Genomic DNA, 25658 nt, shown 5'->3' on the forward strand with positions numbered 1-25658 from the left:
GGTGTGTGGGGGTGCATCACTGGGGAATGTGTTGGGAAGAAGGGTGTCCTGTACTGGTTATCTCTCTCTATTAAGGAGGTAATGCTGCATTTGTAGGCCTGTCAGCCAAAGTTTGGAGCTGATGGGAGAGGGAGGGACTGCTAGTACTCATGAGGAGAAACAGAGAGATAGTTTAATTAATAACCACTGTCCCTATGACCCCATCCGCTCAGAGAACTGTCTAGTTACACAGAATCAGCTTGATGCCTCTTTCCCAAATACTGATGGCTTTGAATATCAAAACGGGACCACAGAGCACACCACGTCTGTCAAAGCAATAGGTAAGAAAATAACATTTCTGATATTTGCTACTAAAAATAAATCAGCTATGATAGCTTATATAACTTTGGGGTGTGGAGATTTACTGATTTGAAATTGCACTATGTTATGGAGACCCTCCGTGTGTACGAGCATGTAAGCTCATGGGAAATTATAGACTGGATTAATAACATATAAAAATGGGGAACTGGTTGTTGTGAACTGATGTATCGCTATTCGCTAATGGTTGAGGCCTGGTCTCATAGTAGCTTGTGACACTGTGGACTTGTCCACACATCCTAAATCACAGCACTGTTACTTTTCTTAAAAGAACCAGTGTTTCATCTTGTATTGTTTACAAGTAAGGTGTGAACAACTGCTCTGATGATGGAACACAAAGAAATGTCGCCAGAATTGCGGTTTCAAATGAGCATAAGCAGACAGGCTAATATTGATATTTTAAGAACATTTAAGCACACACAACCTTTTACTTCCTGGACAAGTTCCTTTTGTTCATTTGATGGCTTCTTAAGTAATATCACTGTGAAGTAAAGTAATTAAAACCTAATTTCATAGTGCTAAAAGTTAAAGTAATTAAAACCTCATTTAAAGTCCCAATGTAGATAAACTTCTGAACACTAATCTAATATTAGATTTCATTTTAGTCACATAAGGTAGGCGAACACTAAATTATCCCATTCTACCTGACAGGATTATAAAAGGTTTTTATAAACACTGAGGGCCCTATCATACACCCGGCACAATGCGACGTCAGGTGCGAAGCAAGTGTTTTTTGCTAGTTTCAGCCCGACGCAGTTATCATTTTCACTTCCAGCGGCACGTTGTTTAAATAACAAATGCACTCCCGCCCATCTGTTCGGCCATGGGCAAACAAGGTGTGTTCAGGTGCATTGTTGGAAATTTAAAGGGCGCGTTAGTAATATGCGATATTGGCGGGTGCACAACGCACATACACTCTGCTTATCACACATAGTGACACGCAACAGCACACATAAACATTTTTTTTTTTAAATATTAAAAATAAAAGGATTTCTCTCTGGAAAAGAGTTCAGTCTTTCCAGGCACAAAATCTGCCATGTAAATAGCAAATACGCCATGGTGCAAGCGCAAATGGCTTTTAAAGGGAATGGGAGATGACACTCTGATTGGTTTATTGTACGTTATGTCCAAAACACATCCATGACTCATTAAGAGACTAGGTACAACCATTTTGGACCGTGCGCCTGGTGCGTCAAGCGGTTTTCCGTCGTTAAACTAGCAAAAGTTGATTCGGACATACCCTAAGTGCACCTGCGCCATGTGCTTCAGACCATGCGACCAGATCGTTAAAATAGGGCCCTATAAAGTGTTCTGGTCTAACCTGGCCTGTAGAGAAAAATATTAAAACATGTTTACAGCCTGGTACAAATTGTGGTTTTGGTCTATATAGCTAATTTTTCCCTTCATGATAACTGTGAGGGGGGTGAATTTTTTTTATAACTCATCCATTAAAATTATATTAAAGGGTTAGTTCACCCAAAAATGAAAATTCTGTCATTAATTACTGACCCTCATGTCGTTCGACACCCGTAAGACCTTTGTTCATCTTCGGAACACAAATGAAGATATTTTAGTTGAAATCCTATGGCTCAGAAAGCCTCCATTGGCAGTAATGTATTTTGCACTCACAAGACCCATAAAAGGTACTAAAGATGTCGTTACAAAGTCCATCTCACTACAGTGGTTCTACAATAACTTTATGAAGAGATGAGAATAGTTTTTGTGCGCAAAAAACTAAACAAAATAACGACTTTATTCAACAAGGGCTTGTCTTCCATCTAGGCCTCAGACGTGAACTCACGAAGCACCACGACGCATGCGCGAGAATATGACGTAGAGCCGGCGTTCGGGCATCCAAGAAAGGCACACTTTAGCCCCATTTTGACCACTACGCTGAGACCTAAAGCACTATCAATGTAGAATTCAAAAGCTTAGATACACGAGTTTTCCTCTGCTTGTAAACAAAGCTCCTCGCTTCCGGGTCATGCCAGAATGCTGGCTCTATTCTCGCGAATGCGTCGTGGTGCTTCGTGAGTTCACGTCTGAGCCCTAGACGGAAGACAAGCACTTGATGAATACAGTCGTTTTTTTTTTTTTTGCACAAAAACAATTCTCGTCACTTCATAAAATTATTGTAGAACCACTGTAGTGAGATGGACTTTAGTACCTTTTATGGGTCTTGTGAGTGCAAAATACATTGCTGCCAATGGAGGCTTTCTGAGCCATCGGATTTCAACAAAAATATCTTAATTTGTGTTCCGAAGATGAACGGAGGTCTTACGGGTGTCGAACGACATGAGGGTAAGTAATTAATGACAGAATTTTCATTTTTGGGTGAACTAACCCTTTAAGCCTTAATTAAGTTCTGCATAATTAAGGGCATGGCCACTGGAGAGACAGGTGGATTGCCGCTATGGTCGAGCTAGGTGGGCATTGTTTCAGCAGCCAGTCACCTCAGCTTCAGCCACGTCCCGCCTCTTTGCCCATTTTCTGTAATCCGGTGTCATGACAAATCGGGTCCTTCTGTGAAATAGTGTCCGCTAAGGACCCAACGTGGTAGCTGTTTTAAATGCCTGATCAAAAGCTGTTTGATGGCAAATCGAGCTGCTGTAGCCTATTCTAGCAAGCTCAATGCTCTGTTCAATAATGTAAATAATAAAGAATAAAAAAAACACTAATATACAGATCAGGAGCACAATATATATATATATATATATATATATATATATATATATATATATATATATATATATATATATATATATATATATATATATATATATATATATACTATATATATATATATATATATTATTATTTTTTTTTTTAATTGTATAAACATTAAAGTGGGGCTAGGGCTTTTAAAATCTAGGGTACGTGCAGCCGTGGTATATAAACTAAGCTAATCAGGTAGCTGTATGCTATGCTAGAACGTAAGCGAACTAAATAAAAACATTAAGAACGAGATATCCTTGATTTCACAACTTATAGCTTCGGTTATCTACTAGTATATGAAACATGATTTGCAAGACGTTAAAGACTATTTTAACACAATTCAAACGACAAAAATCAAAACGTGATTTTTTTAAGAATTGTAATCAGGCTCTGAACAGATTAGCCATTGAAAGTTCTTTCAGCCAATAGAATCGCTCTGGGGTCCTAAGCGGACACTATTTTACAGTAGGACCTGATTTGTCATGACAAGATGGCAACGGCCGACTTTTAGGCTTCAAAACTACTCTTCGGAAACCTACGGGTGACGTCACAGACACTACGTCCATATTTTTTACAGTCTATGGTCAAAACCAAGATCCTTAAGCCTTACGCGCTACTGACTACGCCACTGAAGACGTTGAAATTTTTATCTTGTTTGGCCCAACCAGGCATTGTTAGGCAGAGCTAGTGCGAATAGCCCTTGCCAACAAGGCACGCTATTTGAAATTGGGGCACGTTATTTGCACTTGGTGTAAATAGACGCTCCAATAAAGGGCGTGTGCTGTGCTATCAAAACACAATGATGACGATAGGTAATTTAGTGCAAGATTGTTCAGGTGTTCTAGATAAAATGACCAGAGCTAAAACTGGAGTAAAGGTCACTGCAATCATTTGTTGCATTTCATACAACAAAACAAAACAAGCATAACTGAAATTACTTTTAACAGTTAAACCATAAGATTCACAGGACATTGTCCTCCTCAATGGTTTCGCAAGGGACTCTGAATGAAATTGCCGTAGTATAAAAGGTTAATCACTGTTTTTTGTCCTGAGCAGCAGCACCTAAATCAAAGTGTAACAATTTATGTAAAGTGTTTTACTATATTGCGTAAATACCTTAATTTGCAATAAAAGAAGTAAGTAAAGAAGTCACTTCCTCCATATGTTTAAGTCTAGAAGAAACAGGATTAACCCCATCATTTCCATTCTGGACTGAGGGATCTTTGGACGCCAAAACTCAACACACAGGCTTCTGAATGAATGAGTGGGTGGGCCATGACGTCAATGTGGTGGGACCTTTACAGATCCCACCCAGCGATGCGTTCCCCTTATCAGAGGGCTCACACTTTTTTGGTGAGTATATTGAAAATTCACTCTGATTTCTTTCTTGCGTTTTGCTAATCCTATATATTTTGCCATTGGTGATAAAATAAAACTATGAGTCAGAAACTACAAAACGAACTGAAGCAAATTTCTGTTATTATCAGAAGCCAAAAAGTGAAAATGTCACCTTAAATTTTACACCACACGTCAGCATGTTTTGTCCTAGATGATATTTATAAAACTAGATCGGTCCTACCTGTAATGAGACAGGGAAATGTGACTGTCAGGTTAATGAGCAACTAAAGCAACCTTTGTTCACACTAGCACTTCTGAGGTGTTCAAGTGTTCAGGAACAGTAATACTTTGTGAAAAGAGACACAAAGACACATGCTGAGGAGTTGAAGTAACATAGATGGATGGTCAGGAATCAATACAGCTAATGATCATCAGGACCCTAACAGGGTCACACTGAAATGGCCATTATTCAGGAGAAGGCTTCAGGTCAGTACCGTCTCATGATACTGACACAGTGCTCATAGTATGTGTTGTTGAAGAAATGTGAATATAGTACAAACTTTTTAGATGCCTAAGTTATTGAATTGCCAGGTTGCAAAGAGTTTGTTGTGAAAAAAATATTGTCATTGTTGGTAACTAAACTACATTTGGGCAGTTTATTTTTCATATTTGTTAATAATGAATGCAAAAAAGGAAAAGAGCAGATGACCTGATGACTGAAAGAGTTAGGCTTGAAACTTTTAGGTATTCTAAATTTATTTCCAGCATCATTGTGTTCTGAAATGGGTCAGACCACAATTTATAGCACAGACCACAATTTATAGCGCAATACGTAACAGAAAGTGCTTGTAAAATACTCAATGCTGCCACAAGAGGTGCTGTATTAGGATAAAGTCTTCTTTTATAATCAGTTTTCTCTTATGTACTGTAAAACATTAATCCGTAAAATAACGGAAAAAGTACTGGCAGCTTATAACCTGGACATTATCCAGTAATTTTACGGACATTTTTGTTGACCCTAACATAGAACTCAATGAAGTTCAAAATTCTAAATACAGGTAAAAACACCTGTAAAAAAATCAAATTAATACAGTACATTATTCCCTATTTTTACAGCATTTTTTTTAGTGTAGGCCAACTACTCTCATGGTGCGCAATTTAAAGCAAATCTTGGTAAGTGAATTAGTTAAAGTCGACATGTTTAACAAACCTAAATAATAACAGTTAAAAGTTGCAATGCGGTTAAAAGTCGCAATGTAACAGAAGTTGCAAAAAATCTGTACTTATGTGTTAATTATCGAAAATGAAAAACATTTAGGGTGGGGTTATATCCATCAGTTGTTGATAGGATGGAGGCAGATCTTAATGGCAGCTTGTAGTTGATTATAAGAAAGGGGCGGTGCTTAAAATGACTAAATGATTGGAGAAGTACGCCATACGACATTAGAGATAAGTCTGGTGTGTACAATCACACCGGTGTGATTAGAACGTTCAACGCATCATACAGACTATATAAATTGACGACATGTTTTATTCACATCACATACACCTTGTGTAGGTTTTAGGAAGCGATAATATTTATTCTATACTTTTTTCTTCCACTTCACAGACACTCATGTATTTCAGGAGAAGTGGATAAATTGACGTGTTGTAAATTCGACATAAGCCCTATTCGCACTGGATTAGTATTATCTGTGAGATTTAGAAATGACCTCCCCACATCTGAATTTCGCATGGCGCATTCACACAGATAAGCAAAGCCTGTGATTTTACTCATATTTACTGACTTATCTCCTGGATATAATGTCTTGTACATGTTTTTTCATTATACACTCACCTAAAGGATTATTTGGAACACCATACTAATACTGTGTTTGACCCCCTTTCACCTTCAGAACTGCCTTAATTCTATGTGGCATTGATTCAACAAGGTGCTGAAAGCATTCTTTAGAAATGCTGGCCCATATTGATAGGATAGCATCTTGCAGTTGATGGAGATTTGTGGGATGCACATCCAGGGCACGAAGCTCCCGTTCCACCACATCCCAAAGATGCTCTATTGGGTTATTTCAGTCAAAGTTGCTCTTCTATCAGCTTGAATCAGTCTGCCCATTCTCCTCTGACCTCTAGCATCAACAAGGCATTTTCGCCCACAGGACTGCCGCATACTGGATGTTTGTCCCTTTTCACACCATTCTTTCTAAACCCTAGAAATGGTTGTGCGTGAAAATCCCAGTAACTGAGCAGATTGTGAAATACTCAGACCAGCCCGTCTGGCACCAACAACCATGCCAGGCTCAAAATTGCTTAAATCACCTTTCTTTCCAATTCTGACATTCAGTTTGGAGTTCAGGAGATTGTCTTGACCAGAACCACACCCCTAAATGCATTGAAGCAACTGCCATGTGATTGGTTGATTAGATAATTGCTTTAATGAGAAATTGAACAGGTGTTCCTAATAATCCTTTAGGTGAGTGTAGATATAGCTGTATGATATATCATAAACAACAGTTCCTTTCCGCGTGCAGCTATATTGTTGCGATAGTCGGTGTTACACCGGTTACATCACTTTCTCACGTCGTTTAGATTTTTTATAGTAATAAAAATAATTTCGTTCAGTTAGAGAACAGACGTTACAATTAAAAACTGAACTGAGCACAGACCAGCAACAGGAATTGAATGCGAAATATGGATAAAAATGCGCACAAGAAACAAAAACTTTGCTAAAATTATATATGACCCTCCAAATCACAGAGATGCCAATTCGCACGGGACTAATATTATCACAGGATCTCTGTGTTCGGCGAAATATGGTAGGTCATTTGCGGGGGAATTTTTACTTTACAATCGCACGGGATTAAGATCACAGACAACCTCCGCAATTATTACAAATTACTAGAGGTCACCAGGTAATACTAATCCCGTGCGAATAGGGCTTTATACGATTCTATGAATTGTGGTGCAAACTAACGTGGCGCCGCCCATCGCGCGTTATAGATCAGCCAACATGTTCATAATAAAGGTTTATAATAATAAGGTGTCTTTGCCTTAAAAAACTCACACTGGGGTGGTCAGCTAGACTACTTTGAACTTGCGTGTGAAAGGGTTAACAATTACGAGCTCACATTAAAAAGAAAAATGAAACGTATGCATTGATGAATCGTTAAGAATAAGATCTTTAACGTTAATTTAGAAAATGGATAGGGAGAGTTTTCATTTTATGCAGACTAGATATTTGAAATGAACTCTAGCGCCCCCTGGAGTACAGACCAACACATTTGGCTCAGCGCTTCCATATGCGCTTGTGTACATGCATAAAAATGTTACTTGTCTTGTTTATTAATAGAGCCAAAAAAAGTCTGCAAGTGAATGCTATTAAACCTACAACCCGCACTCAAAAAAAAATCTATAATCAAATCCCTCAGACAGTGATATTGTGTAAGAAAAAAAGTCCTTGGTTAATGATTTCTTGTTTTATTTCTGGGTGTGTTTGACTTCTGTATTATGTACATTTCACATAATCTATTGCTACTATTTGGATAGAGGCTGGTTATGTTCCTAGATAGTTTTTAATATTCACTTATCAGTTAGTGGAGATTGCAATGGCTCTGAGGGAGTCTGCAAGGTAACAGTACCTCAGTGTGTTGTAGTTTCACTAATTGTCCTGTTGGCATAAGAACTATTAGCACTCCGTGCTGGGCTAAATCAGTAAGGTTAACTTGATCTTTGCTTCTCCATGACATGTAAACTGACGAGCACTACTCACTCCTGCCATCTTCTCCTTAGATATTCTGGCAGAGCAGAACAGTCCTTTGCTACATGACCAGGAGGTCATGCCCTTCACCAGCTATCCCAGCATGCAGTACACCTCAGTGGAGCCCTCCATGTCATCACCATCATACTACTCCAATCAACACTGCTACTCACAGTACAGCGGGGAGGAGTGGTATTCTACATCCAACGTGTTTGAGATGAGAAAAGGACCAATGGAGGGCGGCTTTGATAATGAGCTGGACGAGTCTTGCCCTGTAGTCCCGACGGTGTATAGAAGATCCAGAAACGCAGTCCACTCTGGAAAGAGCAAAGGCGAAGAACTGTGTGTTGTCTGTGGAGATAAAGCATCAGGGTATCACTACAATGCACTCACATGTGAAGGATGTAAAGGTGAAGCCCATCATTTATTGTATTTTTGCTGCTGTTTTCACTCAAAAAGCATTATTTGGCATGCACAGGGCTGAGTTCTTATTCAGATTTGGTTTAAAAAATGGTTCCATTTGGTTCTGTTAATGGTTCTCCCACATCCACTGAACACCGCTACTGAATCAACAGTGCGAAGTAGACAGCTCGATCTGTCCTATTCCCAATCTAATCTTTTATGCCGGTTCTTTTAAGTGAATCAAAACTACAGGTGTGTGTTGGAGCAGGGTTGGAACTAAACTATGAATGACTGTGGCCCTCCAGGAACTGAGTTTGACACCCCTGTTAACCTGTATGTTTGATTCACTTTAAAAAAAAAACACAGTTGTTAGATACATTTTTTCCAGGAATTTGACTACACTGGTCACGCTGCATGTTTTTGATTTTCTAAAAAATTACTCATTAAAGTCATTAGTTTGGGAACCTGACTAGAATGGCCTAGCTGTATGGTTTTGCTTTACTAAAAATATACAGCATAAGATTCATAGGTTCTGAAATCAGACTACTCTTTCTCACACTATAAAATTTTCAAATAAGCCTGAAGGACTAAACTCTGCTGTGGCCCTCGAGGTACAACTATCAGGCTATACTACTTACAACTATAAAGGCTATACTGAGATCTTTTTAGTTACAGGCTGTTCATATGTAGATAAAGATACACATAATAGAGATTCTCAGTAATAGTTTATATAAATATAAATCAATTAAATATGTTGAAATATTAATGTTTGGTTTGTGATGTTGTATAATACAATCCGCCTATTATTGGATTGCATCTTTTTTAACCATAATTTATTATTAAAGGTACACTATGTAACTTTTGGCCCTCTAGCAGTTATAAAACAAACTGCATGCCTTTTGCGGAAGAACAGTGTTTTGGTTGTGCTTCGGCTCTGCGTGACTGTGCGAATGATGATTCTTTCTTATAACTAAAATGGAGAAATATTATCCTACTGCTCATAAAAAATTCACTACTAGACTTTAAAGATATAACCAGTTTAGAAATAGACACGGTACTTCCTTGAAAATAAATTCCAGCACATTGCTACAGTAACCCATAATGAAATGACCCTTCACAATTGATAATGCTTTACAATCAACACTGTTAGAGAGCTACATATGGCAATTTATCTGCTCAATTAAATTCAATACTCACCTGAGTAATAAAACGCTGTCTCCACAATGCTTTAACAACATTTCAAATCCCTCAGTTCTCACCATCTCCGAAAAGCCAAGCCAATTTTGTTTCTCATTTTATTACCAGCTCTGACTTTCTCTTTTTGCCAGCAGGCTCTGTTCTGCGTTTTTTTAAACTGGTGATTCCCCAGAGGTTCGAGATTTAGCGTGCTCCATGTAAACCGTTTTCACTGGTTGTGACAACTAACCTAGACAGTACTGGAGCAACTTTTCTCAGTTTACGAATAGCACACACACTCGAGTAACAATTTCCCATGAAAACCATCCCAACTGGTATAAAATAAACACTTAAAGGCCTGTTCACACCGAGACGATTTTCGCGCGCGTTTATCGCCGACGTTTAACGCCTCATGACTAAACAAAGGGCGCCAATGTGAGTGTGCACACCGATGCGCAAAACGCCAGGCGTAAAAGCGTCATTTAAAAAAAAATGCCTCGGTGTACACAAAGTGTATGTGAATAGTTTTGGTCACAGACATATTGTGTCTGTGGTTTTGGCAATCACGTAAATACTGTCTCTCTTCTTTTTCTGTGTGACAAGCGAGTATCAGAAGCGTAATGTGCCGCAGCACCACCTTGTGTACCGGGAGCGCTATCTACTGAATGTGCACGTTCACTCGGCGCACGCCAGTGGAAATCGCTTGGGTGTGAACACTCAAGACGCGCCGAAAAACATCACGAAAAAACGCTGTCGATAAGCGCGCGCGATATTCGTTCCGGTGTGTACAGGCCTTAAGGCCTGTTCACACGGGACGATTTTCGCGCGCGTTTATCGCCGACGTTTAACGCCTCATGACTAAACAAAGGGCGCCAATGTGAGTGTGCACACCGACGCGCAAAACGGCAGGCGTAAAAGCATCATTTTTTAAAAAAAAATGCCTCGGGTTCGTTTTTTTATTTTGACGCGGCGCATTAAAAACTGGCCGACCAATGAGATCAGCACTTTTGTTCACGTGCCTGGAGCTGCTGAAGTGACAGTAAAACACGACTTGGTGGCGCTCAAGCACAAAACGGTCTTGCCGAGCACACATTGATACGACGAAGAAGTAGCAAGTAGACAAAGAAGAAGATGAGCTGCTAATGTTGCTTGCCAGTTAGCAAAAAGTGTGTGAATGGTTTTGGCCATAGACATAATATATCTGTGGTTTTGGCAGAACGTAAATACTGTCTCTCTTCTTCTTCTGTGTGACAAGCGAGTTTCAGAAGCGTAAAGTGCCGCAGCGCCACCTTGTGTACCGGGAGCTCCATCATCTACTGAATGTGCACGTTCACTCGGCGCATCGCCAGTGAAAATCGCTTGGGTGTGAACACTCAAGACGTGCCGAAAAACGTCACGAAAAACGCTGGCAATAAGCGCGCGATATTCGTCCCGGTGTGTACAGGCATACCATAGTAAATCAGGTTAAGACAAAAACACATTTGGCAAGAAAGATTGAGGATGTTATGTTCATTTTGAACAAAAAAGTGTAATAGTGTACCTTTAACTATTCTCATCATTTGGCAATTCAATTGTATTTTATATATATATATATATATATATATATATATATATATATATATATATATATATATATATATATATATATATATATATATATATATATATATACATGGAAAGTTGTTTGAAAACAATTATTTTTGCAATATAATTCCATGCAAGAGGCCTAGAAATTGCACATGTATCCTTTAACAAACATAGCTTTGCCATTTTTATTTTATTTGATATATAACATGTACATTTGCACCCTTTGTTCTGTGACCTCTTTAAACAGTCATAGATATTGCAGTGTGCCTGGTCTTACAGTGTAGCCATGGCTACATAACTTATGAAGGACGTAATAAATGACATGGAACCCCATGCGCCAATTTTAGCTCTTTGGAAAATCATTGGCTGAATGACTGCAAGTGTAATTCCACCTGTGCATGGACAATGCCCAAAGGGCAGATTCTGGGCTATGTGTCCCGAGTCCCACAGGCTTGGCTGGGTTTGCACCTTCACGTTCAGTTTGGATTGGGTTCCCTCTCAGCTTTCTGCTGAATAATGATGTAGGCAACCAGAGCCACACGCCGCCATGCAAAGTTAATGCGTGTCATTGTGCTCATGGGCTCATGCTGGAATAATTACCTGTTCCAAAAACAACTGCACATGTTTGTCTGCTGCCTAGAACTGAAAATCCAGCATCCCAGAGTATCGGTATTACAGGACTGAACGTAATGTCTAAAACATTACGCCATATACATTACATGTACTGGGCTGCAATGAACCTATTCTTTGATCTGTGTTTACAAAGTGACCTTCTTGTCTCTCCTAATAGTTTAGGCTTGTAGGGTAGCCACTGTTGCTTCCAGTGTTTTTACTATGGTTTTCAGAATAACAGAATGGTTATAGAGAAAAATTTTCAGCACCTGAATGCTTTTGTATGTCTATTCTTGCCATCTGTGTGTCAGATAACTGATAGTATGAAAGAGAAATTGAACATTATTGATCATATCAGTAGTTATTGATGCAAAGGTATTTCTTCCAGGTTTCTTCCGAAGGAGTATCACAAAGAATGCTGTATATAAATGTAAGAGTGGAAGAAACTGTGAGATGGACATGTACATGCGCAGGAAATGCCAAGAGTGTCGACTCAGGAAGTGCAAAGAGATGGGCATGCTCGCAGAATGTGAGTAAGAGCACTGTAAACGGTGTAAAACTTGTTCCTGTTCAACTAATACATCAGCCTGAAAGTCACGCACAATGTGAAATCAGATGAGACACTTTGATCTCTAAAACAGCAGTTTTCAATAAATATTATTCATTGGAATAGTCAAAAGCAACTTCATTTATTTTCCAAAGAGAGAGCCTCGTGTTCTGATACGAGATGGTTTGAGTTCAAATAATATTGGATAACTTAAAATAAAATATTATTAGTTTGTGGAAGAACAGAAGCTGTATTTTCTAAGCTTACCGTGAATAGGACGGAAGAAAATGGATAAAAAAAATACTGAATTGTTTCCTAGAATCACTCGTTTTAATTAGCATACAACAAAGTCTCTCTATAGTTCAAAAGATTTTGTACATAAACCTTGATGAGAAACAGACTGCTTGTATCCAGTATGTCTATTTAATTTATGTATCCATTTTATATTTGCAACCTCAGGCTTATTAACCGAAATCCAGTGCAAATCCAAAAGGCTGAGGAAAAACACAAAAGCCTCATCTGACGAAAGTATAGGGGACGATGTTGGTGATAGTAGAGATGCTAAACAGGTTGTATCTACCACAAAACCCTCCAAGGTAAGACCGCAGGTACTGTCTGATTGGGTTATTATTATCAGTGTTGGGGCTAACGCATTACAAGTAACTTGTTGAGTTACTTGTAATCAGATTACTTTTTTCAAGTAACTAGTAAGGCAAAGCATTGCTTTTAAATTTAAAACTAAATATCTGAGTTACTTTGTTTTTCCATTTATTGACTGACAGCTATCCTGTCCCCATGTTGAGATAAGCGTAAGTGCAGAAGCGTTGTGTGTGAACAAGATGGTTGTAGTTCTAGACCAAATGTGAGCATTTACTCATCTCACTTGCACAAAAATGTGGTATTATTTAAAATGGATAAAAACATATTACGCAAACCTGCAATAATTAAATATATTGAATTACACAAATATACTTTTGTATTTAATCTCACTTTATTAACCAAAGTCTTTGCTGCTGACCTTCAATGACCCACTTAAACCATATTTTGTTTGAACGGTGCCCTCTACTGTACAGGCATACATTTAAATTTCTTTCAGCCTGAGGCTTATTCATTTCATTTTTGGTGTGAAAGGGCCTTTACATTTGCAAAAAATATAACTTTTTTGGTTGTTATTAAAAAACAAACAAGCAAGCCGGTGAGAAAAAGTAACGCAATAATGTAACGCATTACTTGCCATAAAAAGTAACTAAGTAACGCAACTAGTTACTTTTTAGGGAGTAACGCAATAATGTGATGCATTACTTAAGTAACTTTCCCCAACACTGGTTATTACTATAATCAGTGGTGATTTTCAAGAAAAAACAATGATGCAAAAATGTCACTTTTTGATTTGTTCAAGTTTAAGTTTTTGAGATACAGTTTTCTTGGCACCATGCTTGCTATAGTATAACTTCTTAGGTATAATTGCAAACTAAAGTTAAGGGTGTTCTATGGCAACTTTTATTGAAGTGCTATAAAAGGTTAAAGGGCAACCTCAATGATTCTCATTCTTCTCACTTTTGCCCACATATACGGTTACTTCTGAAAGATTATATGATAAAGGGTTGTAAAATGGTTGTGCAGGTTCAAAAGTTGGCTTATGTTAAAATATGACACCACCAATATTTATTCATTAGTCCACGTAGCTGGATTCCCCTTGATCCAAATGCAGGGAAAAAAAGGTTTATACATTTTTGATTTTTTGGGCACATTTTCTCATTTCAGGAAAATATAGAACTGAGCCAAGACCAGCAGGCTTTAATAAGTTATATAGTTGACGCTCACAACAAACATCGCATCCCTCAGGATATGGCAAAAAAACTGGTATGTCTTCTAGAAGAAGAAAAAAAACATCATCCTTATCTTCCTTTACTTCACCTTCTTTTATCTTTTTATGATTCATTAAATGTACAAAGCAGCCAAATGCTACTGTTAAAATCAGTAAACAACTTTGCCTCTTCTTATCTCTGTTAAATCATTATGTAACCAAGGTTATTACAACCCCAATGTCATAAAACAGATATTTTTCCCACTTCTAACCTGTCGACAGCTACAAGAGCAATTTAACGCAGAAGAAAACTTCCTTCTGCTGACCGAAATGGCAACTAGTCACGTCCAGGTGTTGGTTGAGTTCACAAAAAACATACCAGGTACTGTTATTTCAAATTCTAAAATTGGTTTCTATACCAATTTGCATGCCCAAGAGGAATGCAATAAACTCCAGCAGTTCTAAGCAAACATACTCAGGTTCTTGTTTTCCGAGCAGGTTTTCAGTCTCTGGATCACGAAGATCAGATCGCTTTATTGAAAGGTTCAGCCGTAGAGGCGATGTTCCTGCGTTCGGCCCAGGTCTTTACTAAGAAACTGCCCAACGGACACACTGAGGTGCTGGAGGACAGGATCAGAAGGAGCGGTAAGCTCATTATTTGGATTGCAGCATAATTTACAGCACAATTCGCGAACTGCTTCTATGGGGTGTTCAAAGGAATCATGACTCTGGGATTGGGTTTCAAACTAGTACGCCACATACTTGTTGAGCCCCTCAAAGCCCAGAACAAAGTCCATAAAGTTCACTGGGCATGTTATATTAATAATGTATCCGTCCGCCCTAAATAACGTCAGGAAATTTGCCGTCTTGATAATCGTGTGGTGTATGTTACACGTGTAAAAGAACACTAAAGTCCAACTGGTTTCGGTTTCACAGAAGTCTAAGCACTGGATGACTGCCAGGAACAGCACAAAGAGGAAAGCCCTCATTTAGCATGTGCCTTATATCACCTCATCGTATTTTGTAGAACACTTATTTGTGTTCTAGTAGGATGCACAATCCATTAAAAAAAGCATCTTAATGTTGCTCCACGCTGAATCACCTTTATTTCAAAGGTGGTTGCTCTCAGCCTCTCAGAATTTGAAAAGCTGTAACGAACCGTCCAGTTAGTGATATTTCTGAACAGACAGATGAATGCAGAGTGGCGTAGACTGTTTGAGTCCTCCAGCATGGGCTCGGGAATATTCACGCAAAAGGCCAGCGGGGGAGAAATAGACGCACTGTCTAAAGAGACTATTGTTCTCTATCTAAACATCGAGAGGCCTATTGTCCCACTCTCTGGCTCTCAGCGCCTCTGACATTTCTCTGGCGTGAAGCTGCAGTGATGTATCAGGTTTTTTTTTTTTTTGCTCTCTCCTTTTTTTGGAAAGTTATGACAAAGGTTATCCTTTCATCTGAAGGGAAATGAATGAAACCGTGAAAGGAGTCTGCGTGCTGTGATCATTTCATCTCTCCAGGGTGACGACTGTTTGTATATACTGAGTTCGTTACACTCCAGCACTGTTTTTCTTTCATATTAACATTTTGGTAAGCGGAATTGTTAAGTCAGGTTTTAAATGTCCCAGCTGCATCAGTGTGTCTTCGGTGTGTCAGCTCCCACTGAGGGTTCCCCTGATTGGTCAGTCTGTAAACCAAACCCTTATGGCTCTTCACACTGAATGCTTTACATCAGAAAAGAGCTCTCGGCTTGCATAGCCAGCAAAGAATGATAATTATATCGATGATAATGATAAAGACAAAGACCTCGCACAAAACAGGAAAGCCCTTCAAATACAGGCTTCAAATGAACTGCTGTTACCGAGAATCCCGCTGAATGTGGAAACGCACAGCTGTGGGGATCCGAGGCCAGATTCAGATCAGCTCTGACCTAACAGACAATACAAAGCAACAAGGTCACGGCCCCGAGAGTCTCTTCCAAAGCAGACAGCAAAATCATTTTCTTAAAGGGATAGTTCACCCAAAAATGAAAATTCTGTCATCATTTACTCACCCTCATTTTGCTCCAAACCTGTATGCATGGGTTTCTTTCTTCTGTTGAACACAGAATAAAATATTTTAAAGAATGTTGGTATCCAGACAGTTGAAATCCTACTATGGAAGTCAATGGGTGCCGTCAACTGTCTGGTTACCAACACTCTTTAAAATATCTTATTAATAATAATAATAATAATAATAATAATAATAATAATAATAATAATTCGTAACATTTATATAGCACTTTTCGGGGTACTCGCTTTACATATAGAAGGAGGGAATATCCCCAACCAGAGATATCATTTTTGAAAACTTACTATCAAAACATATGAATATTTATTTTAAAGGGTTAGTTCGCCCCCAAAAAAAAAATATATATATATTATATATCAATTAGGCTACTCACCCTCCTGCCGTTCCAAAACCGTAAGACTTTCCCTCCAATGACAGCTACGCAACTACCAATTTGAAGCTTCGAAAATTCATAAAGAGATCCTAACACTAATCCATGTGAATTGAGTGGTTTAGTCCAATATTTCTGAAGAGACATGATCACTTTATAAGATGAACAGATTTAATTTAGGCTTTTATTTTATTTTATTTTATTTTATTTTTTTATTTTATATCATTATAGTCCCGTAACTCCAGTTCGATGCAAAAAGTTGATAACTTTTGTTGTCTCAAAGTCCTTAGTACTAAGAATTGATTTTAATGAATACTTTGTAACTCCAGATTCCAACAGCTCTGAATAAATGAGATTTTAGTTTCTGCTTCTCCACACTTGCATCTGCCATCTGAGAGCTTTCCAACTATTGCCAGCCCATTTTTCAATGCACAATGCCCCAATCTTAGTCTAGCGATGACCATAAGTCCTCTGATCAATGTTTATATGTGTGAAAAGTCCATTTCAATCAGAAAATTTGGACTAAACCGCTACATTCATATGGATTAGTTTTACAACTTTATGAACTTTTTGAAGCGTCAGTAGGGAGGGACAGAAACCTCTTAGATTTCATTAAAATTATCTTAATTTATGTTCCGAAGATGAACGAAAGTCTTACGGATTTGGAACGGCACGAGAGTGATTAAATGACAGAATTTTTTTGAGGGGTGGACTATCCCTTTAAAAATGTATTTCAAATTATTTTTCTTTGCCTTATACCTCACAGGCAAATAGTATATCTAATGAATAATTTAAATCAAACTGAGTGAAATTATTGCTTAAAAATCAAGATGTAGCCATAATATTTGAAAACAATTAAGTCTTATTATACAATTCTGCTTCATGTATCATGTTTTAACAATGTTTACATATTTTTAAAGAAGACAATTTCGTTAAAAGTGCATAAGATGAAATGTCTTAGGCATGACTTTTTATAATAATGGATGGGTGGATTCTGTCTAAAAGGAAATTATGTGATTCAGTAAATCCTTAGGAGACTCACTGTTGCTTTTAAATATGGGCAACACTGCCACCCTGAGGCCCCAGAATGAAACAGGCCATTTATAAAACATTACATACAATTCATTTTGTACATTCAGCAAAGACAGTTTTACTATTGAATACTTAAAAGTGTGACTTAGATTTCTTTATTGAAGCTCAAACAAACACAAAATATATGGAGGTATGATTACAGTGCCACGGCTGAGTGTAGTATGTACTTAATGTGATCTTTAGTCCAGGAAAGAAAGCATGGCCTTCATAACTTTAGATCATAGCCAGTATGTAAATATGTGCATTGGGCAGAGCAGGTTATTTTTAAATGTAGTTATAGCTTCTAAGAAATATGTTTGGGAGTGGTTACAGATGGCTGATGTAATAAATTGACTGCTGTTTTCATGTTGACTTTCAATAGTGATTTAGAAAATAATTGCAAAGCTTGGTGTATATCTTCATGAATAGCTTTATTTCCTCAGGAATATCTGAAGAGTTTATGACACCCATGTTTAACTTCTATAAAAGCATCGGGGAGCTGCAGATGATGCAAGAGGAACATGCTTTACTTACTGCTATCACAATCCTCTCACCAGGTGAGCTGATATCGGTCAACTAATGTTCTAAATAAAAAGTTGCAGAATGCAGATTAATTTGTTTAGTTTGCTTTACTACTTGTTAACGCATAAGCATCATGTTATGGAAAAGTTCAGTTTTGGCACCCCTACCAAAAAAAAACTTTTATAGGTGCAGTAAGCAATTTCAGAAAAATGCTTTTGAAAGTGGATGGGCCCGAGCACCACAACACACTTGTAGCCAATCAGAAGTAGAGGGTGTATACACTCATGATGGGGGAAGTTAAAGGATTAGTTCACTTTTAAATAAACTTTTGCTGATAATTTACTCACCCCCATGTCATCCAAGATGTCCATGTCTTTCTTTCTGCAGTCGAAAAGAAATTAAGCTTTTTGATGAAAACATTCCAGGATCGTTCTCCATATAATGGACTTCAATGGGCTCCAAACGGTTCAAGGTCCAAATGACAGTTTCAGTACAGCTTCAAAGGGCTTTAAGCGATACCAAACAATGAATAAGGGTCTTATCTAGCGAAACGATCCGTTTCTGCGAGAAACCGAGCAGTATTTATGCTAGTATTTTACCTCTTATCAGACGAACGTGATCATCTCTGAGCTCCGCCATAACTTCCGCTAAGTGAGGTCAAAATATAGATGTATATGTAGATGCCTCATTAGTGCTTGCACGGATCAGTAGAATGAGGCATCTATGATCGATATATCTATGATCAGGCTCATATTTGACCTCACTTAGTTGTCATGAAGGGCAAAATTAGCCGTATAGACCAAAACCACAATTTGTACCAGGCTATAAACATGTTTTAATCTGCTATAAAGTTGGGCATTTTAACATGGGGCTCAATGAGATTCTGCTCCCTTCTGGAGCCTGTGGCCTAGTGGCCAGTCGATGAATTGCAGTATATGTCACTTCCGTATTGGCTTCAAGAGATACTGCGGGAGGTTGCTTGGTTTCTGCCGAACCTCAGAATTTTCAGAAACTTGGTTTCTGCAGAACCTCAAAACCCGAACCGAACCCTAGGCTTGCACTATGCGCGCTCCTGGTCGAACGTAATGACGCCGCCGTTGAAAGTGAAAATGAAACTCATGAAGAGAAAATGTGGCAGTACTTCAAGTCAAAAGAAAGCGATTCCAAAACCACACTGTTAAAAGCCTTAAACAAGGCTTCAGATGGCACTGATGTCCCGGGAATACAGAGATAACGCCTCGCTAGAATGACCAGCCTCGGAAAGCGCCTTTCATTTGCTTTCCACCAGTCAGGAGCTTGTACTGCTGCTGTATTTTTCTGTCGAAATGGTCCCACACAGTAAGCTTTTCCATTGTTTCATTTTGCGAGATATATCTGGTTTGTGGTTGCACATGTCGACGCGCTCCGTGAGAGAACAAATGATGCTATACAGCATAATTCTTAACCATCAAAAAAACAAACAAAAAATTGTTAAAAACTTTTAAACAATTTAACTGATAGTATTAATCGGTCAAAGTTCTTACTTTCGGTTAACGGTTAAATGGTCAATAGCATCCCTACACTGCTGTGGACGTGGTTTACTTCATTAAGGTCTTTACTGTGATAATGGACTGCGGATGGGAGTAGGATTCGGCTTCGGATTCGGCCGAATCTTAACCAGTGGATTCGGTATTCGGCCGAACCCCAAAAATCTGGATTCGGTGCATCCCTACTTCAAAATGAAAATGTTCTGACCCCCATCTCATCCAAGATGTTCATGTCTTTTTTTCTTCGGTCGAAAAGAAATTACGTTTCTTGAGGATTACTTTCCAAGATTTTTCTCCAGATCATAGACTTCCATGGCAACCAAAATGTTAAAGGTCCAAATCAATGCAGTTTCAAAGGGCTTTGAAGGGCTTCAGAGGCTCTGCGCGATCCCAGACGAGGAATAGGGTCTTATCTAGCCAAAACATCGGTCATTTTCAACAAAAAATAAATAAAAATGAATATACTTTTTAACCTAAATTGCTCATCTTGCGCTGCTCTGCAACGTGCCACTGATTGCGCAATCACGCCGAAAAGGTTGCGGTAGATGTAGTCGGAAGTACTGACCTAAGTAGGAAGGCCTGAAGTTTGCACTGTTTCTGCTCCATATGCGGGTGACAATGGTATAATGCTATGTTTCACAGAGCCAAGTGTCATTGTTTGTCTGGAGCTATAATAAAGAGACATCTACTCTTGCATTGTGCCTTCTTGCATTTTGGGGCCGGGGCAACGAAGGGAGCAGGCACGTGCAGAGGGGGGGGCGTTGGGTGCTCGAGCCCCTGCCCTTTTTCAAAATGAATCAAAAGTGCCCCTCTCAGACAAATATCAAGGATAATATCGTGGTCAATAAAACTAAATAAATGTGATTGTTATAACATGACAATGTTTACAATAGTAACGGACGGCTCAAAAGTCGTACCAAATGGAAAAGTCGGACAATTTCTGTTGAGGCGTTGCCGTAACGCGTTGCTATGGGTTGCGTGTGTTTTGATTGACAGCTGATTTTCCACTGTTCGGAAGCGGCTCTCGAGCCAAATATGGTCCTTTCAGAGAGTGTGTGGCCTCGCGGGAAAAAAGTAAACCAATATTTTTTTTTTCATCCATAATCAGAGCTAATGTGTTGATTTAATTACAAATCTATATATTATATATTTTAAAGTATTACACAATTCACCAATGCCCGTTTGTCATGTATATACACCAACCAATCGTGATCTGGCAAAGCAAGTTCAAATTCCGTTGGGCGATGTGAAGCGGTCATTTTCTGTTCTTATTCATAAATCGGTAGAAAATGACATGGAAAGACGAACTAACGTTTGTGGAACGATTTCCTGCGGTTTGTCTCATTTTATAAATTGCATCACTGACAAAATGGATTTTAACTGACAACAAACAAATCCCTGCACAAAACCACAGCAGCAAAAGTCGCATTAATGGTAAGTAGTGTTAAATTCACTTGTATTTATGTATATTGATACACGTTTTACTATTTAATTAAACTATCAAAACCCAAGTGCCACAGGCCTATTATGTGAAGTGTAGGCTGGCGAAATGGTTAGGCTACATGAAAGTACTTTATTTAATGTTACCATTTTTGAATATTATGCAGCATTATGAAAGAAGTCTCTTATGTTCATCAAGCCTTTATTTGATATAAAATATAATTTATTCCTGTGATCACAGCTGTATTTTCAGCATCATTACTCCACTCTTCAGTGTCACATGATCTTTCAGAAATCATTCTAATATGAGGATTTAATGTCAATGCTGGAAACTGTGATACTCTTTTCAAGATTGTTGGATTAATACAAAGTTAAAAAGAACATAATGTAATAATATTTCACAATAGTAGGCCACTGTTTTCTGTTTTTTCTGTATTTTTTATTAAATAAATGCAGGCTTGATGAGCATATATATATATATATATATATATATATATATATATATATATATATATATATATATATATATATATATATATATATATATATATATATATATATATATATATATATATATATATATATATATATATATATATATATATATATATATATATTGCCCCTTTTTTACATTTGAGCCCCTGCCCCTGAAGAACTCTCTGCATGGCCCTGGAAGGGAGGGCTGTATTTGTTTGGATTGGTTTCATATATCAACAGTGTTTCCTGGAAATTGCTTACTGCACCTTTAAAACCCACTTTTGGTTATTATGGAATCAATATGTATTGTTCAAACTAATAAGTTAAATGGTTATTGATTTATAAGGTCACAATAGAGAAGCTAACGCATTTCTGTCATTGTTTTAAGCTTCGGAAGGCCTCAATAAAATGTGTTCCATTTGACTGAAACTGTTCTATCTAACCACAGACAGACCATATGTAAAAGACCAGCAGGCAGTGGAGCGTCTGCAGGAGCCCATGTTGGAGGTGCTGAGGAAGGTCTGTAAGCTACAGCACCCTCAGGAGCCCCAGCACTTTGCAAGGCTTCTCGGCCGTCTAACTGAGCTTCGCACACTCAACCACCACCACGCCGAAATGCTAGAGTCATGGCGCATGAGTGACCACAAGTTCACCCCCCTCCTCTGTGAGATCTGGGACGTTCAATGACAGAAAATGCACAAAAACAACAAAAATGGGTGGGTGGGTTAAGGAGAAATGCCAAAGACTTTTACTAAACCGCCAAAGAGAGGAGTTTACACACTTTTGAGAGAAGTTGACTGTTAAAGTATGAAATGTAAACGTTATACATTGCCAAATGTCAAATAAAACAGAAAGTAATAATGATTTTAAGACATTATCAGCTCTTCAAGAAAAGATTGATGGACGCATTTTGATATTGTAATGCTTTTGTAAATGTTTACCAGGCCTTTGCTATCCTTGATTTGTTTAAAATCTGCTTCATCTGAGGATTACATGGCTTTTTACACTTTATGTCTGTTTGTGTATTGTGTAATTCATCTAAATATTTTAAGGTTCTCAAAATCTGTACTTCCTGACCTAGGGTCACAAAACCATATGCATTAATAATGACAATGCGCCTTCCAACCATTCCGTTTTGGTCTGTATCTTTTTTCAGTGTGCGAGTAATCAAAATACTTTTTCATCATACATTCATGAGCAAGTGAAAAAAGTGAGGGGTAAGTGTTAATGTGATGATAGGCAATACAATAAAGTTGATGTTAAATACTATATGGCCAAAAGTACATGGGCACATGAATACACCCATTATGTGCTTTTTTAATGGTAATTTCAAAACTTTATTAATAGGGGATTAGTCCTTCAATACATTTTTTATTCTTCTGGGTAAGCTTTAGGTCCCACTTTAATAAGAACTAGTATCTTTAAAAAGGTACAAGTACACTAAAAAGGTACAAGTACACTGTAAAAAAATAAAGTTGAGCTAACTTAAAAAAAAAGGCAACTTATCGCACTCAACTTTTAAAGTTATCTCAACTAATCCATTCCAGTTAAAATTAACTTAAATACTTGTGTTCATCTAATGAGTACCAGGTAGTCTTTTGAACTTAAAACTTCTTTGTCAAGACAATTAAAAAAGGAACAAGTTGAGCCAACTTGAAAAAATAAGTGAACCTATCACACTAAACTTTTTAAGTTAGCTCAATTGATTCGCTCCAGTCAAAATCAACTTAAATACTTTTGTTCAGCTAATGAGTACCAGGTAATCTTTTAACGTAAAACTTATTGTAAAGGCAACTAAACAATATTTAGCAATGCACACAGTTACAAGCCTTGTGTTTTCATCTTCATGTTTGTTTTTTAAAGTTAGCTACACAACATGAATAACATCTGCCTTTTAGAGGCACACAGTTTACCCATTTCACTTAGGCAAATAAGTCGCAAAGTTGCAATGAGAAGCACAGCTAGCTCAACACCTCAACACAAATCTCAAACATGGTGATGATCAACATGTAGTTCAATAAAAATATGAACTCTGAACCATATGACAACTAAATAACAATGACAACAACAGCAGCATAAATCAAGCCTGTTAATGCAAAGCAATAATATTTTTTATTATTATAATTACCTACACTCAAAAAAATGTCTAAACATAAGATTTATGTATTTGAATTGCATATACATTTTCCATGCATTTGGATTACATAGTTTTTACATAAACACATTAATAAACTTAATGTGATTCATAAATGCCAGTCATATGTAAATGAAACTGGTAAGTTTTATGTAATAGTCAGCAAAACGCCCATGGTAAATTAACACTTCCTTGTGTTCATGCGTGTGCTCATTACTGAGTTAAAGTACCATTGAAACAGTGCTGATGTTAATGAGATAATTAAGTGATGATTAACCATTAGTGATGAACACCTGATGATAAGAGCAGAATCACTGAAGGAAAGAGAAAAGGCTTGTTTGAGATGCGCCTCGCCTTGCCTGCAGTTCAGCCGAGACTAGGCAGCTGCAGTGAGGGGAGGAGTGAAAAAAGTGCAGGCAAGCCGGACAATTCTCTCTTCTCGTAGTGAATCAGACACCTGCGAGATCAAAGGCGGATATCGCGGGATTCACACTCGTGCGCTTTGTTGCTGATAAACTGGATGTAATTTAAGTTCTGTTACTTTTATATGAAAATAAATATTATGAACAAGACACCCAAAGTTTTTGTTATTTATTTCCATTCGAAAGACGTGTTTATCAATCATTTTGACTTTAGTTAGGCCTACATACATGTTTTTATACATACATATATATATATATATATATATATATATATATATATATATATATATATATATATATATATTTTATAAATATAACAACAATCACATAACCCACAGAGAGATTGCCTTTGTTAGAGAGTTTGGGAATATTCACACATAAAAACATGATATCAGAGTTTTAAAATCAAACATTTTTAAAAAGAACCATACATCACGGTTGTTTAAACCAATAAGCATTAAGCTGTGTCGTCAGCAAGTCGTTTCCCATCATGCTTTTGCTCAGCGCAGTCGGTGGAGAGCAACTGCGCTCAACTGCAGAATCCGACACATCCGCCTTTCGCTCGCGAGAGTTTTTTGACATACGTCGGCATGGCATCAGAGCAAGGCGGACCGCCCTCGGACACATTTCTAACCGGCATGTATCTCGCGCTGATCACCGGTGATCGGTTCTGCGCAGATTTTGCTCATCTCAAACAAGCCTATACACAACAACTACAATTGACTTCAGCCACAGCCTTAGATTAAATCAACTGAAGATAAAAGAAGACATTAAATCTCTGAAGATCTCAGCAGAGGAGGATTAAACAACTCCACAAACAGCATTACCAGCTTCACACATTACTAACCAGATTGGCTTAATTTCTGTCATTTCTGTTTTAATTAAAATAATAGTTTCAATAATAGCCGGATCTGCGTAATATTCTCGCGCATGCGTCGTGGAGGCACACACGGACGACAAGAACAAGTTGGATAAAGGTGTTAATTTTATTTTTTTTTGCGCACAAAAACTATTGTCGTCGCATCGTAAAATTATTGTAGAGTCACTGTGGTGAGATGGACTTTGTAACGACGTTTTAAGTGCCTTTTATGGGTCTTGGGAGTGTAAATGTACTGAATGCCAATGGAGGCCTATCTGAAGCCTTTCTCAGCCATCGGCTTTCAACAAAAATATCTTCATTTGTGTTCCGAAGATGAAAGGAGATCTTACGGGTGTCGAACGACATGAGGGTGAGTAATTACTGACATAATTTTCATTTTTGGGTGAACTAACCCTTTAATTAGCACAAGAACCTAAAGAATAAGCACTAGTAGCTAATGAATAAGTACTTGTAC

The 25658-nt window shown here is 37.9% G+C and overlaps 1 protein-coding gene across 3 annotated transcripts; it reads left to right on the forward strand.

Moving 5' to 3' along the window:
* The first annotated feature begins 100 nt into the window (after positions 1–100).
* nr1h4 (nuclear receptor subfamily 1, group H, member 4) lies at positions 101–24467 on the forward strand. 3 transcript variants are annotated; one of them, XM_079825092.1, is made up of 11 exons: positions 211–320; positions 4244–4425; positions 4720–4896; positions 8197–8574; positions 12330–12470; positions 12948–13084; positions 14253–14351; positions 14578–14677; positions 14794–14940; positions 18247–18360; positions 22217–24467. In XM_079825092.1, the coding sequence occupies exons 3-11, from the start codon at positions 4869–4871 to the stop codon at positions 22453–22455; spliced, it is 1383 nt and encodes a 460-aa protein (XP_079681218.1). In that variant the 5' UTR covers positions 211–320; positions 4244–4425; positions 4720–4868; the 3' UTR covers positions 22456–24467. The 3 variants fall into 3 exon arrangements, with proteins under 3 accessions (XP_079681216.1, XP_079681217.1, XP_079681218.1); XM_079825090.1 differs by lacking the exon at positions 4720–4896 and having other exon boundaries at positions 101–320; XM_079825091.1 differs by lacking the exon at positions 4720–4896 and having other exon boundaries at positions 207–320; positions 4249–4425.
* The last annotated feature ends 1191 nt before the right edge of the window (positions 24468–25658 follow it).

Source organism: Gobio gobio (assembly GCF_949357685.1).
Source record: "Gobio gobio genome assembly, chromosome: 9".
Taxonomy (NCBI): Eukaryota; Metazoa; Chordata; class Actinopteri; order Cypriniformes; family Gobionidae; genus Gobio; species Gobio gobio.